This window comes from Anabrus simplex, chromosome 13 (genome assembly GCF_040414725.1).
Source record: "Anabrus simplex isolate iqAnaSimp1 chromosome 13, ASM4041472v1, whole genome shotgun sequence".
NCBI lineage: Eukaryota > Metazoa > Arthropoda > Insecta > Orthoptera > Tettigoniidae > Anabrus > Anabrus simplex.
Window position 1 is genome coordinate 104,995,471 of NC_090277.1, and position 15,758 is coordinate 105,011,228.

At 38.1% G+C, this 15,758-nt stretch overlaps 1 protein-coding gene across 5 annotated transcripts in view; it reads right to left on the reverse strand.

Moving 5' to 3' along the window:
* LOC136884660 (organic cation transporter protein) overlaps positions 1–15,758 on the reverse strand; it is a 257,104-nt gene that overhangs the window by 16,558 nt on the left and 224,788 nt on the right. For all 5 annotated transcript variants that reach the window (XR_011018940.1, XM_068230176.1, XM_068230177.1 and 2 more), the window contains exon 8: positions 6,813–6,955. Coding sequence is in view for 4 of the 5 variants with exons in the window: in XM_068230176.1 (XP_068086277.1) it covers positions 6,813–6,955 (143 nt within the window). In the remaining variant the exon portion in view is untranslated. The remainder of the gene's footprint in view (positions 1–6,812; positions 6,956–15,758) is intronic.

A 15,758-nucleotide genomic window follows, 5' to 3' on the forward strand; every position in this document is an offset into this window, starting at 1 on the left:
TACAGAGGAAACAATATGTTATAACGGATGCGGAGAGGGCACCCAGGTCAACCAGACTCAAGACATTTTGGGAGAAGAAAAGGAAGACAAATTTGTTGTAGTCTGATTTAAGTGCTCCAATGTGGGCGTAAACTCTATAAATAAATAAATAAATAAATAAATAAATAAATAAATAAATAAACAAATAAATAAATAAATAAAGAAATAAATAAATAAATATTATTATTATTATTATTATTATTATTATTATTATTATTATTATTATTATTATTATTATTATTATTATTATTATTATTATTATTGTGGAATACATCTTCCATCTCCTATGGAGACATCTTCAGTTCCTTAAAAGATCCAGCATCAGATTACAAAGACAACACTTAAATTATAATTGAATACAGTATATGGTTTTTAAAATAATTAAAGTCTTCAGGCTTAATTGTATTTTGAACTCGTAAACACCAAGCGTGAGTATCATGAGTGTCACACAATAGGACACACACACATCACCTTTCAGGAGGAAACAGCAGGAAGTTGAGATCCGGTAACATATTTACATGGCCTAACTGTGAGACACCTCACCTTAATTCACACAATATTTATACTCCCTTTTTCTCTTATTTTGAGATTCTATACACTGGAACTTTTCGGCGATGTCGATGGCAACTAAAATGTTTTCATTCCTCCCCGGAAGGGGGAGGTGGGCCTCTTAGATGGTAATGCCGTCTCTCAGGCCAGGAGATTTGTAACGGTGAAGGAGATGCGCGGCGAAGGTGAGGGGGTTGGAGGTCGTGGGCTATACTGACTCAAGTGTAAAGGACTAATATGTCTTGGAAACAATATTCTTTAACCCATAGGTAAATAATGCAAATATTGATTATTTTTATCATTATTAGACTACTGCATTTTTATTTTTATTATTATTATGACTTGTGAGGTATGGCTAGGAAGTGTTTACATCCATGCACATTAGTATTAATATTATTATTTACGTAGTTATATCTGGACTTTGTTTGGTATAAATCATGATCATATTATTTGTGAGGTTATGTTATGAAACATCAGCTGTATATATATTAATATGAGTTTATTTACTGTAAGAACATGTAATTAATAATATATAATTTATTACTGCCTGTATATATCATGTAGAATCCAATGTAACATTGTCAACACACTGTGATAACCAGAATAACGTATCTTTGGCACTAGATAGTTATAGAAAATTCTTTACATTGTAACTAGGCTATTGGAGACTCTCGAATTTATGAGAAAATATGTTGTGTCATATTCTTCTAGAAGCCTGGCCAGGTAACGTATACAAAGAGGCAGTCTTGATGGTAGAGTGGAGCTGTTTTGATGAGACTTGTGTGGAAGTCGTGTTAGCCAAGTGTTTGAAGTAAGGTATGTGTATTGGTTTTGTTGGGTTGGTAGCTGACATGCAAATGGGTTTCATGCAGGTTTCACACCTATGTGGGTTGGTCCCGTTGAGGTGGATAAGCAGCTAGACCATGGGGTCTACTTACTAAAAACCAACCCTCCTGTCAAGGTCCATGCATTGGAGTTGCGGCGAGTCACCTAAGCGTTGCATATACAGGGGTGTAGATAGGGGGTGGAGTTTGGTATCAATGGATGTCTCCTGCCGAAACAAACAACTTTTATTGCCCATTTTTTTTATCCGATGTGTAGTTTTCGAGATATTAGCTCCGAAATATTAAAATGGCTCGCCCTGTATATTATAGAACATCAAGAAAAATGAATATTTATTCCAACTTGGTCAACATAAATAAATGTGTCTTAAAAGAGACTTTCAGTAAATTCACATAATAGTTACATGTTTCGACCCCACTGGGCCTTCTTCAGCCTTGAAAACAAAAAAGTATAAAGTCTACAGAACACTCCATAAACATAACACTATGAAAGTTCAATCTTGAAATTATCTTGCCATGCCATTAAAACAAAAAACACCATATAGAAGAACATGTTCCAGCAAGCACTCACTTCAAGAAATCTTGATCATGCTATCTTACAAATTGATACCTATAACCTTGTTCACAATCTTCTTACATCCATGCCAAGTCAGGGATTTTTACATGGATCTTAGGGCTGATTCAATGTCCACTCATCCTACGTCATTAGAATTGAGGAGCTGTCTGACGGTGGGTTAGTGGCCCCAGTCTAGAAAGCCAGGAATAATGGCCAAGAGGATTCGTCGTACCGACCACGCGGCACCTCATAATTTGCATGGCCCTTTGGAGATCTTGTGCTATGAGCTTTTCTTTTCAAGTTCTCGATCATCATAATCAATTTTCCACTCCAGCAGGCTATGTATTTCAACAAGCCTTCTTCTGAACTTTGAGCGTTTACTGTTGAAAATCATCCACTCCCACCTCTTTCTTTTTTCTGTTGACCTGCTATGACTAACAGAGTCAAGTTTCTTTTTAGGGTTAACTCCCTTAGCCTTTAGTAACCTTTTACAAAACAGTAGATTGAGTACTGGAATCAAATACAGTAGAGACAATATGCGACACTCAGCGAGATATCGAGGGACAGCTATTAGAGCTCTCTCTAGCAGGTAGACCTCAGAACTACTGATTCTGTCATAAGAGCACGTGTATTTGTGGGTGAAGTTTTTGGTGTTATTTATGCGTTTTCAGTGAGTTGACATAATTAAATAGTAGCATGTGTCATTCCTTGATATCTCCTCTCAACATAAGGGGAAAGGTATGTGCTGTGTTTGGCTGCAGAGAAGAATGCGCGGTCGTTCTTTCGCTTCCGTCGTAACAAGAAAATGTAAGTAATATTGTGTTTGTATATATATTCTTCCAGTGACAAAGAGATTATTATAGTACTTCATAATTTTCTGACCTGCTCAATCCATATTTTAACTGGCTTAAAATATAATACGCATATTTTATTGTATAGTGCAGCAGTTAACCTTCAATACCGATGTGTTGTTGTAGGTGTGATCTGTGGGTTTTGAAATGTCACAGAAGTGATTTGGATAAGGTGTACAAGAAAGAAGGGACGTTACGCTTATATAAGAATTATAAGATCTGTTCAGATCATTTCCAGGCCAGCGACTTTAGAAATCCTTGACTATACAGCCAAGGGTATGTTACCGGTACATTTTTACTCTAATTGTACATAAATATTCCTCAAAGCATCACTATTGACCACATTTTCATACTTTTCTTTCTTTTATCCATCTTCTCAGATTAAAGCCAGGATTTTATAGATTTTCTCTCTCTTAGTAGGCTTCATGTTAAGAGAAAAATTGTCCAGCTTTTAAATGTTAATTCATTGCATCATGTGTGTAAGGAATGTGCTGATATTTTTATTGACAAGTGTCTTAATGTGATGATACAATATTTTTTAAATGAGAAAAAGGACAAATTTAACCTTAAAAGTTCAGGCAGGAATGCTAAAGCAAAAAAGTAATGGATAAATGAAAGGTCAACCCATTTCACATCTTGTTTATATGTCTAATTTCAGTCTTTAAATAATAACCTTTTAAATAATTCTTCATTCATTTATCCAGAATTGCTTTAGCAACTTCGAAGTTAATATCTCAATAACACTTTCTTTCTAGACATAATTTATTTATCCATTTTCGTATATGCATTTCCATTGATATTTGAATTTAGCACGACTTTTCAGGTCAAGTCACTAGGAGCGCCACCGTCGAATTGTCTCCCATTTTAACAAGGCTAAATCTGTAAGTGTCGCGTATTGTCTCTACTGTATTTGCTGGAATGTCTCGTCCACCAAATGTTTCATTTAAAAAGTCTCCTTCTACACTGAAGCTACTGTTAAGAACTTTGCCGTAACCTTGGCAAGGAGCTCTTACAAAGTGCTACCAGCCAAGCCAGCTGGATCAAGGCTTACTTTAAAGACATGTTATTCCTTCATCAATTGCCCTTTGTTCTGCTTTGTGAGAGGCAAAGCCTGGTCACCCATGTATTGTGCCCAAGTCGACCCAGTTTCTCAATGACTGTACAAACTTCCCATTCCTAGAGTAACACTGAAGTCTCAGCCTTATAATAATAATATTTTATTGCAGCCAATGGCCAAAAGATATTTACATTAATACACAACATTAGTCATCTCTGCAGAAGGCTATCATCGATTCGCGCCGACAAGTACAAATCATGGCATGATATCGTTCACAGCTCTTACCACAACGTTCACATACACAGTCCGTGTCTGGTTGATGGAATTTCTTTGTTTTACACAGCTTATAATGAAATCCGTGTATTGCAAAGTGTGTAATCAAGTGTCTCAGCTCATATCCTCCTGCCTGCCAGTCTTTGTAAACCATTGCATCCGTCGAGTAAAATTCGCTCCATATGTCTCTCTTCTTTGCTCGTGATTTCTCTATGAACTGTAGATATGTTGGTGTAGTTGATAACGGTAGGTGACAACGGACATCTTCTACATAGAAAGGTTCTTGAGTTAACTCATATACAAGCCTTGAAGGCGTATACTTCGAGACACATAGTGCCTTTTTTAGAAACGTAGCTTTCACTTTTTCTAATTGCTCGAACTGTTTCATTTTTAGATGCAGCCATACAATTTCTAATCCATAGGTGATCACTGGTGACACTTTGAGGTCAAATAGTTTCAGGGCTGTTTTGATAGATAACTTATTCAAATTCTGTATGTCATTGATGGCTCTGATTGCTGCATTTGTCCTGTCATTGATGTGGGCAGAGAAAACATTACCTCTAGTTTGTAGTGTGACCCCCAAATACTTGAAGTTCGATACATTCTTTAGAGGTCTCCCATGTATATGAAACTCTGATGCTTTACCTCCTTTCCTAAATGTCATTGTTACTGTCTTTTCCTCATTTAACTGAAGTTCATTCTCTTCTGTCCATTTTACCAGCGCGTCAAGTGTCTCTTGCAGTTTCTCGCTGGACTTCGAGGCAATCACGATATTGTCTGCATACATATATATATGCTTGTTTCTTCAGGGATTACTTCTGTAATGTCCGCCATAGCAATTATAAATAGTAGTGGGCTTAGTGGATCCCCTTGTAGTACACCGGTGGTTTGTTGAATTGGGTTAGACTTTGCTATTATTAAGTCTCAGCCCTATGGCTAAGACAGGAGAAGTTGATTTACGAAGGGAAAGGCTTACAAAGCCACAAGCATCGCATTTGCTAAACAACAAGAATTGACAGTGGGAAGTATGGACAAGAAATAAAAAGAAATAAGAAATAAAAATCATCATAAATGGCTTCACATTACAGAACACTGGTTCTCAATGCTTTTTGAAGATTAGTGACTACATAATTATGGTGCGATTTGACAGTAGCATTAAGAACAGTAGTCACACAAAGAACATCAACTTCCACCAACAGATTCTGAAAATATTCATCACAATAATCTAAGCAACACCATGCTGAAGTTTTTTGACTTAATCAATGAACGATTTTAAATTCATCCAATGTATTTTAACAGGAGAAAAGCAAAAACGTTTACAACAGAAGATTGCAGTCTCTCTTCTTTCTTCATCCATTCCCTTTTCCAGATTCTCTCTGAGTAGGGTAGTGTACCAAAGCCCTCCACCTTACTCGATCTTTCCACCATTCCTCTTCTAGTATTTTATTGCTATCAACTCCTCTACTTGCAATACAGTCCACAACAGAGCTCCTCCATCCCATTCTAGCACATCCCCAGGCCTCTTTCCAGTCCCTGTATCCATGAATGTTCTCTTTGGTATTCTCTCTCCTGGCATTCTCATCATGTGTCCAAACCATTTTAGCTTTGCTATATCAATCTCTTCTTGAAGTTTACAAACTCCCACACTTCCCCTTATTTCCTCATTTCGTATTCTATCTCGTCTTGTCTTTCCTTGTATGCTCCTCATGAACCTCATTTCAGCTGCTTGTATCTTACTTTGGTTCCACTTAGTTAACGTCCAGGCTGCAGAAGCAGAGGGCAGTATAGATTTATAATAGGACGAGTATAAAACCTTCTTGCACTTCATTGGCACGTCTTTGTTCCATACAGTCTCTCACACACTGGTAGAAACTTGCAGACTGCTGTATTCTTAAATCAATTTCTCCATCCAAATTTCCATCTTGTGATATCACGCTGCCCAAATATTTAAAATTTTTCACTACTTCAAGAGGTTCATTTCCTATTTTTATCACTCCCCTGGATTTTCTGTTACCTCTTATAATGATCAAAGTCTTACTTTTTGCAGTACTAATCTTCATTCCACCGAGCTCGATAGCTGCAGTCGCTTAAGTGCGGCCAGTATCCAGTAATCGGGAGATAGTGGGTTCGAGTCCCACTGTCGGCAGCCCTGAAGGTGGTTTTCCGTGGTTTCCCATTTTCACACCAGGCAAATGCCGGGGCTGTACCTTAATTAAGGCCACGGCCGCTTCCTTCCAGTTCCTAGACCTTTCCTTTCCCATCGTCGCCATAAGACATATCTGTGTTGGTGCGACGTAAAGCAAATAGAAAAAAAAAAAGAAAAAAATCTTCATTCCAAAATTTCTTATCTCCTCGTTTCATAAATCAACTTGTGTCTGTACTTTCTCTTCATTATCTCCCTAAACTACAATGTCATCAGCAAAGAGCATAGAATTTACTTGTAGTGATAAACTATAATTCTCTAAGGAGATTTTTCTTAACTAAATTTTTAATTTGATTGCCTTATTAGTTAAGTACTGATAATGACCCAAAAGGGACGAAACATGTATACTGTTAGATAATATTTTGTATCAATCCTAAAGATTGAATAGGAGCTGAAATTTCCTTGTCCATACTTATCTGACACATGTTATATCCAGTCTCACCTGCTATGGCTGTGTTGACATGTAGTTCCTCCCCGACGTTCTTGATGTTGAGAAGTGCTCCGTAGTAGGTGACGACAGTGGTAGCCCAGGCGACGTGCAAGGAGATCAAGACACGCCAGGACGTTCGACTCCCCTCCATCCGACTGCCTTAATACAACACAGTATGATAACAGGGAAAAGAAGAAGAAGAAGAAGAAGAAGAAGAAGAAGAAGAAGAAGAAGAAGAAGAAGAAGAAGAAGAAGAAGAAGAAGAAGAAGAAGAAGCCATCTTCATCCAACTTTCTCTCATCAGATGTCAGCATTTAACAAAGCTGTATTAGATATAGCACATTTTAAGTAACAGAGATGAACCAACAAGCAACAAGTCAAGACTTATTACAAGTTATAAATCTCATTGTTTGGTCCATATTGAGTTGGTAGCAGGTAGCAACCCTCTTCGGAGGCAGCCCTACCCAGGGAGTGGCGCCCCTGCCTATGTGAATCCCAGAGCACACTGATCTAGTGTGTAACATCTGGTATGGGTCCCAGCTCAGGGTTACGAGTGAAGACCTCAACGGCATCTACGGTGGAGATGGTGGAAAGAGCAAACCTGTAATGTCTGTACTCCACAGGAGCAGCTACGAAAAGCGTCTGACTCCATGTTAGGGGCGGCCTAATTTTGAACCTGGCAGTATGTATAAAATGCCTTTGGGTGTGGCGAGACCATTGTAACAATAGCCTATATGGATAAAGCAGATATGGTGTCTTGGAAAATGTTAGGGCGTCCCCTACTGAAGAAAGTGGAGAGGAACCATATTTGCCCCTACCCGGTTACGGCTGGATAAAGGGAAATGATGATGATGATGATGATGATGATGATGATGATGATGATGATGATGATGATGATGATGATGAGGTCTGTATAGAACAACATATACCTTTCTGGAAGAATGTTTCTTGAGGGTCCAACTTTTTGATACATTATACTTAGAGGCATGATTTATTCGCTTTAACGATAAGCGCGACAAAAAATATTTAGGAGCGATTTTGAGATATCTTCAAGAATCGTATGATTCTGGTTACGAAATCAGTGACTTTTTTCATGAATTACTGTGAATTAAAGCAACAATGCCAGTTTAAAGCAAAATGCACTTATTTTGCGATAAGTGCGAAAATGCAGCAAAATTCATTGAAAATAACGATCTTGAAATTGTATGCCAATATCTCGTGTCTGAAGAGAAACAGATGACAGAATAACGACTTCTCAATTCGACAGAAGTATCTCTTCGTATTAATTAAAATTGTAAAATCCCTTAGTGGTATGGCATTATACAGTAGAGTGACAGCTGCGGCCATATACTGTGTTAGGGCAATTTGTTATTAATCTTGATTAGGCCTATATTATAGTTCTAATCAAGATTACATAAGGCATAATGAATGATTATCAATTTTGTTTCTCTTTATTTATCTATCTTTCACAGAAATAATTCACAAATCTCACGAATTAAACATTTTATGAATAATTTTACGAAATGATTAAAGCGATGAGGTCAGCCCTATTTCGCGAAATAACGCGAAAAATTGTTTTCTTTTCGCGAAATCGAACATAAATTAATGCGATAAAATCATGCCTCTAATTATACTGTATGTATTTTATTGATTTACATAAATAAAATAAAATATAAAATGGGGATGCTAAACTCAGACAGGAAGCTTCACAGAAGAAAGCCAGCTGTAACAAAACGAGGGGGTGGTAAGATTCCATTTAGCACCCCATTTTATATTTTATTTTATTTATGAAAATCAATAATAAAAATATATAATGTATTGAAAAGGTGGACCCTCAAGAAATATTCTTTCAGAAAGGAAAAGTCGAGACTTGTTTAGAAAGGCAGGAACACATGTTTTCAATGAAAGGAAGCGATTTAAAAAAGGGGTCCATCTTAGTCAATACAAATTGAGTCATTGATCTTTAAAAACTAGTACAATAAAAAAAAAAAAAAGGTACATGTTTCGGCCTTCATTTGGCCTTCTTCAGCCACAAGAATAAATTACAATGACAGAAGACTAGTGACAATGACATTTCTCATCAGTAGGGCTCAGAAGTTGAAGATCTTATATCGCCTTAAAAAACCTAAACATATTAAAAAAGGACCTAAAACTGGCCATAAAAAGGACATAAAAAGTGATCCAAATTCGTTCATAATTTTAGTTTTAGTCTACCTCTATGGTGTAGTGATTGGCATGATTAGCTGCCACCCCCGCAGGCCCAGGTTCGATACCTGGCTCCGCCACAAAATTTGAAAAGTGGTACGAGGGTGGGAACGGGGTTCCCTCAGCCTCGGAAATCAACTGAGTTGAGGGGGGTTCTATTCCCACTTCAGCCATCCTCAAAGTGGTTTACCGTGGTTTCCCACTTCTCCTCCAGGCAAATGCCGGGATGGTTCCTAACTTAAGGCTACGGCCGCTTCCTTGTCTATCCCTTGCAATCTTCCCATCGCCCATAAGGCCCCTGTTCATCATAGCAGGTGAGACTGCCTGGGCAAGGTACTGGTCCACCTCCCCCAGTTGTATCTCCCGACCTAATGTCTCACACTCCAGGACACTGCCCTTGAGGCGGTAGAGGTGGGATCCCTCGCTGAGTCCGAGGGAAAAAAAACCAACCCTGAAGGGTAAAAGAATGAAAGAAAGAAAGAAAGAAAGAAAGAAAGAATTTTAGTTTTAATTACACATTTAATTAAGGAATATAACGTTTATAAATGCAAAATTCTGGTGGTATGCAACATTGCAAAAATATATGAGTGAAATACTTTCTTCTTTTTTTTTTTAAGACATTATGTCACTTAAGACCACACGGAATCAACATTTGTTGAGCTTGCCCAATAATTCTTTATTTTCATCGATTGTTATAATTTCTGTTCCTCCGACCAAGTACAACGTGTTGGTTTCTTCCCGTCTTCCTCAAATCTCATTGTGTGAACAATTCAGACATTATCTATTTTTATATTACTTTATTTTTAGATAAACATAATTTAAAAAAGGAATTCCGCATTTGTTAAAAAAAGTACTTGCAAAATTTAGAATGAAATATTTTTTCCACCTAAAATGAATTCAGTGACCTTGCAATGGACATCCTGGAGCAAGAAATTGAAATGGATATAACTGGAATTATATTTGGCTTAACCAGACAAGGGTTACAGAAACTGGAATTTGGAATCCTTTCCTCAGTTGGCTTTGCGCTATATCATAAAAGTCATCTCCAGGTTCTTATGTTAAAAGGATCATCGGTTTTCAGACAGCACATTGTGAAACATCGAGAAACTTCCCTCCACATCAACAGATGATAAGGATTCATACTTGAGGCAAGTGAGATCTTCCTCTTCAAAAACACTCACATCAAAATTTTCACCCTTCAATATTTCACTTATCTTGCACATAATTTGATTCCCCTGGTTTATTTGAAGCATTAGTTTCATCTTTTCATTTCATTCTCTTTCTTTTCAGATATGGATCAAATACAGGTAAACCCTGTTATTCGCGGATTCGTTATCCACGATTTCGCATATACCGTACGCAATTTTCATTTTAAGTCTAGTGCTGCCATCTGTTAACAGTATGTGGAAACTGTAATGTCCAAAGACGGATACAGACATGCATTCCGAACTCTGTAATGTACACTACATTGCGCACCAAGGTTAAACGGGGCAAGCACATCTTCTGTCGTGTTTGTTGAGACGTGAACCATCAGTTCCGGTCAGTAGAGCTGTGATGTTGCACTTGACAGGTTTTGTATTTAAAATGCCGAGTAAAAAGAAAGAAGCATGTATGAAAATCATATTCATTAGAAACAAAGTTAGAAGTTTTGGATTGCTATGAGAAAGGTGAGCTTATTGTTGACATTCAGCTTGCTTTGGGACTTACTGAATCCATTGCAAGAACTATTCATGACAATGTGCAATCAATTCATAAAACTGCTCAAACTTCTACTAATGTAAGTGTGACTAGAGTGACCAAATGTCGCTAGAGTGGAATGGAAAGAGTGGATTGGATTGAGCATCACAACCCACAACACATGCCTCTCTCTGGAGCTGCTATTCAAACTAAAGCCAAGAGCTTGTATGCAGAGTTTAGTTTATTATTGCGTGTTTCAGTGTTAAATTGTCTGACTCGCTGGCTGAATGGTCAGCGTACTGGCCTTTGGTTCAGAGGGTCCTGGGTTCGATTCCCAGCTGGGTCGAGGATTTTAACCTTCACTGGTTAATTCCAATGGCCCGGGGGGCTGGGTGTTTGTGCTGTCTCTAATATCTCTTCAACTCACACACCACACATAACACTATCCTCCACCACAATAACACGCAGTTACCTACACATGGTATATGCCCTCCACCCTCAATGGAGGGTCTGCCTTGCAAGGACTGCACTCGGCTAGAATAGCCACACAAAATTATTAAATTATTTTAAGTGTGTAAATTTTGCATTAAAATGCATTTCAGGAACATGATGATGGTTATTTTTTGTAAAATACTAAGAATCTTGGCTATTTTAAGTTAACACTTGAGTCAATGGAAACCTAACCCTATATTTTACATATAAAATGACTGTCAATTTACGCAAATTCGGTATGCATGGCAATTCCGCATAACACAACTACCTCGTATAACGAGGTCTACCTGTATATGTATTTGCTGGAGAAAAGATGTTTAAGAGGTAATGGATGAATTAATGATGATTCGAATTGAGAATGGGCAGTACAAATGTAGTTGAAATATGGTGAAGTTGTAAAAACAGCAGTTAAGGCCTAAAAAGGACTAATAATCCAAAAAACACTGAAAAAGGCAAAAAAGAACTGTCCATTTTCTGGCCTACAATGACCCAGAAAGAATATATATTGTATTGGGCCTCACCTTTGGAGACGCGAGAAAAAAAAGAATGGATTTTTCCTCAACTTCCGAGCCCTACTTATCACATATAAATATCTGGTCTAGGAACAGGGTTTTCTTGTGGCATGAAGAGCAAATGGTGAGCTGATGGAATTTGGTTTAATTGGTCAGAAGGTGATGAACCCATTTACTGAACTTCCAAGCCTTCCCAAGGTTTTGCAGATTCAATCTAATGGTTTCCTCGAATGCTCTAAACCCTTGTGCAAGATCTTTGCACGTTCGATGTGGATCATGATCAATGTTCTCCTTCAGCAGGCTTTCGTCGATAGTGAATGGACGTCGAGCTCGAGGCTTGTCCTGAAGGCTTGCATCTCCCGATTCAAATCGACTAAACCATTTTTGTGCTGTGCGTTCACTCACTGATGCTTTTTCAAAGGCAGAGCATATCTTTCGAGCAGTTTCTGTGTCATTGGTGTCCAATTTGAACTCGCAGAGTACCGCTGGGTTGGCCGTGCAGTTAGGGGCGCACAGCTGAAAGCTTGCATTCGGGGGATAGTAGGTTCGAAACCTACTGTAGGCAGGCCGGAAGATGGTTTTCCATGGTTTCCCATTTTCACACCAGGCTGTAAATTAGTTAAGGCCATGGTTGCTTCCTTCCAATTCCTAGCCCTTTCCAACCCCATCATCGCCATAAGACCTATCTAAGTCGGTGCAACGTAAACATTGAACGCGTAGAGTAAAACCTCCTTTGACACTTACGTGTTCACTCCAAGACTGCAGTTCCTACCTGCTTTCGACATGACCGACATGCCTCACAACTCTGCACTGACTGACGGTTGATGGGAATGTCAACATCTGATATCATCCACACAGGGTTGCCAACACCTGCTATTTGAATTTCACTTTTCGTCCCAGCAGCACATACTCTTTTGGATACCTGCTCTGAGGTCTGACATGTTGGATTTTAGGAACTAATTTTAAATGATTATTAACTGTACCTCAAGGGTATGGAGCTGTATACAGTACACATCAGCTGCCCTGCCAGTAAAGAACCTTGGGAAGACCTTAAGCAAAGGAATGGATTACAATAGATAGACATAAAGATTCCATCTAAGCAATACATATTGATTTATATGTGACTATTTATATACACCCTTTGCCAGAAAAGTTCCAGGTCAAGTATTGTATTTCTGAGGTTGCAATACGAACAAAGGAACAAATGTTGGTTTTGTGTTACCTGGTATGTCTACGTTCTGAGATGGCCTTGGCAATGCTTCCACGCACATGCACTAGGTGGCAAGGCTGTGCTTAGCTACATTCTGTTTGGTTTAGTGACGGTGACACAATGGACACTGATTATGAACAAAGAGTGAACATTAAGTTTTGCGTTAAGCTTGGGAAAACCCCTAGTGAAATGTGACAATGATTACACAAGCATATGGAGGCGATGCACTGTCAAGACGTTGTGTGCTCGAGTGGCACAAAAGGTTTCGGGAAGGTGGAGATTCAGTGCAAGACGATCCCAGAACTGGCCGCCCGTCTACAGCACATTCCGATGCAAATGTGGAGCAGGTAAGGCAGTTATTGCAAGAAGACCATCGTGAAACTGCGTGCGATATCAGAAGAGCTTAATTTGAATCGTAATGTGTGTCATAAGATTTTACGTGACGATTTAGGGAAACGGAAACTGAATGCAAAACTCGTCCCGCACATCCTAACAGATGACCAAAAAGAAGAAAAATAAAGAATTTCTGCAGAACTACTGGGCAGAGCCAGATGTGATCCTGCATTTTCAAGAAAGCTTATTGCTGGGGATTAAAGTTGGTATTGCCAGTTTGACCCCCCACACGAAGCGGCAAAGTGCAGAATGGTGGAGTCCTGGATCGCCAGCCTCGAAAAAAGCCAAAGGTCAACCTTCAAGAACAAAGACAATGTTGATCACATTCTTGTAATCTGTAATCTTGGTTCAATACGGACAAACAATGAAATTTATTAATTTAAACTCTTTACATCAAAGTCTTGACACGTTTGCGACAGGCAGTTTGACGCTAGGCATAGAATCTCAAGGATAATTTAATAAAGCAGTTTGACATCGCTGCCCTGATTTGTGGCAGTTGCAGGACTGGTTCTTACTGCACGACAATGCAAGACCTCACCGTGTTACCAAGTATCTGGCCAGACATTCTGTCACTGTCATCCCACATCTACCATATTCACCCAACCTCTTACCTTGCGATTTTTTCTTTTCGCGAGTGAAAGGAAAGCTTCAACAAGATATCACAGACATCTAACGGGCTGTGACACATGTGCTTGCAAGCATCGCAGTGGGGAATTTCTCTGCTTGCTTCTAAGACCTCCAGAAATGCTGGCAATTGTGTACAGATAGCCAAGGGAACTACTTTGACAGGAGCTAAGATCATTACTTGGTAAGTGCAACTTTTCTATTTTTTACGACCTCAGTCTCGGAACTTTTCTGAGGTTGTATTCCACATTGTGGGACTAGTTTCAATCATATAATGATCATCTTCAGCCACTTATAACCAAAAATTGACAAAGCATTAGACTCTGTATGCATACATAAAACAATGACAAAACTTACATTTTAAAAATTGGTTGTTGTGCTCTGGAGTTGTATTGTAATGTTTGATGTGTCTTAAAAAAGTAAAATTTGTGTCACTAGAGGTATAAATTCTTAAAATTAAAATTATTTCTAATGACATTCACATTGGATAAAATAGTACATTGATGAATGTCAAATACATCCCATTTAATTAGTTGCGTCTGTGGAAAGTGTGCTATGAGAATTTCAGCATTCTCATAATCATGAATTGTCACATGAGTACTGTCAGTTGAAACCCATAAACTGGGTATTAAGATGATGCTAAGGAGAAATTGGCAGTTTTTCTTGAGTTGATTGCCTGTGTTTCATTCGTGAAATTCTCTCATTTTCTGGAAGTTTGAAAACAAGGTGTGGTTAATTTACATTTGTAGAATCTCATAGCTGTATATGAATTTGTGAATTGTGCCAGTACGGTTTGTTGAAGATAGCATCTCCGGTAGCACCGTCACTGCTGATTGTACACAGACTAAAATTCAACTGAGAATGCTGAAATTCTCATGGAGACACTTTCCACAGACTCGACTAATTAAATGGAATTAATTTGACATTCATCAATATACTATTTTATCTGATGTGAATGTCATTAGAAGTAATTTTAATTTTATACCTCTAGTGATGTCACCAATGCAAATTTTACTTTTTTAAGACACATCAAACATCACAACACAACACATGAGCACATCAACCAATTTTTAATATATATGTTTTAATAATGGAAGTAATGAAATCAACCCTGAAATTAATAACAGACTAAATAAAGGTACAACATTTTATCAAGTCAGAGAGCTTTTATGGGATGGCAAAGTACTCAAGAGAATGAAACTAACATTATATAAACAGTATTTCATACCAATTGTAACATACGGACTAGAAACGCTGCTAACTAATAAGAGACAAGATAGTAAAATCCAAGCAGTAGAAATTAAATTTTTAAGAATATTGGTTAAAAAGACAACAAGAGACAGCTTTCCAAATAAGAAAATCAGAGAAGAGCTAAATATAGAACCATTAGTATAGAAGATACAGAAAGCAAGACTGAGATGGTTCGGACAGGTAAAAAGAATGGGAAAGGAATGGGTAGCAAGAACGGAATTGGAAAAAGAAGTTAAGGGAAGGAGACCAGTTGGAAGACCGAGAAGAAGGTGGATGGATCAGATCTGGAAGGACATTACAGAAGCTGAATTGGATGTGGTGGAAGGAACGGAGCAGAAAAAGTAGAAGCACAGAAAGGAGTGGAGGAGGCTTGTTAACCACACCCGGGCGACTGGAGTGGGACATTGATGATGATGATGAAGAAGTTTTCTCATTGTTTTATGTATACATACAGAGTCTAATGCTTTGTCAATTTTTAGTTATAAGTGGCTCAAGATGATCATTATATGATTGAAACTAGTCCCACAGTGTGACATATGTAGTCACATAGAAATGAATATGAACTGGTTAGATGGAATCCTTATGTCTGTTCAT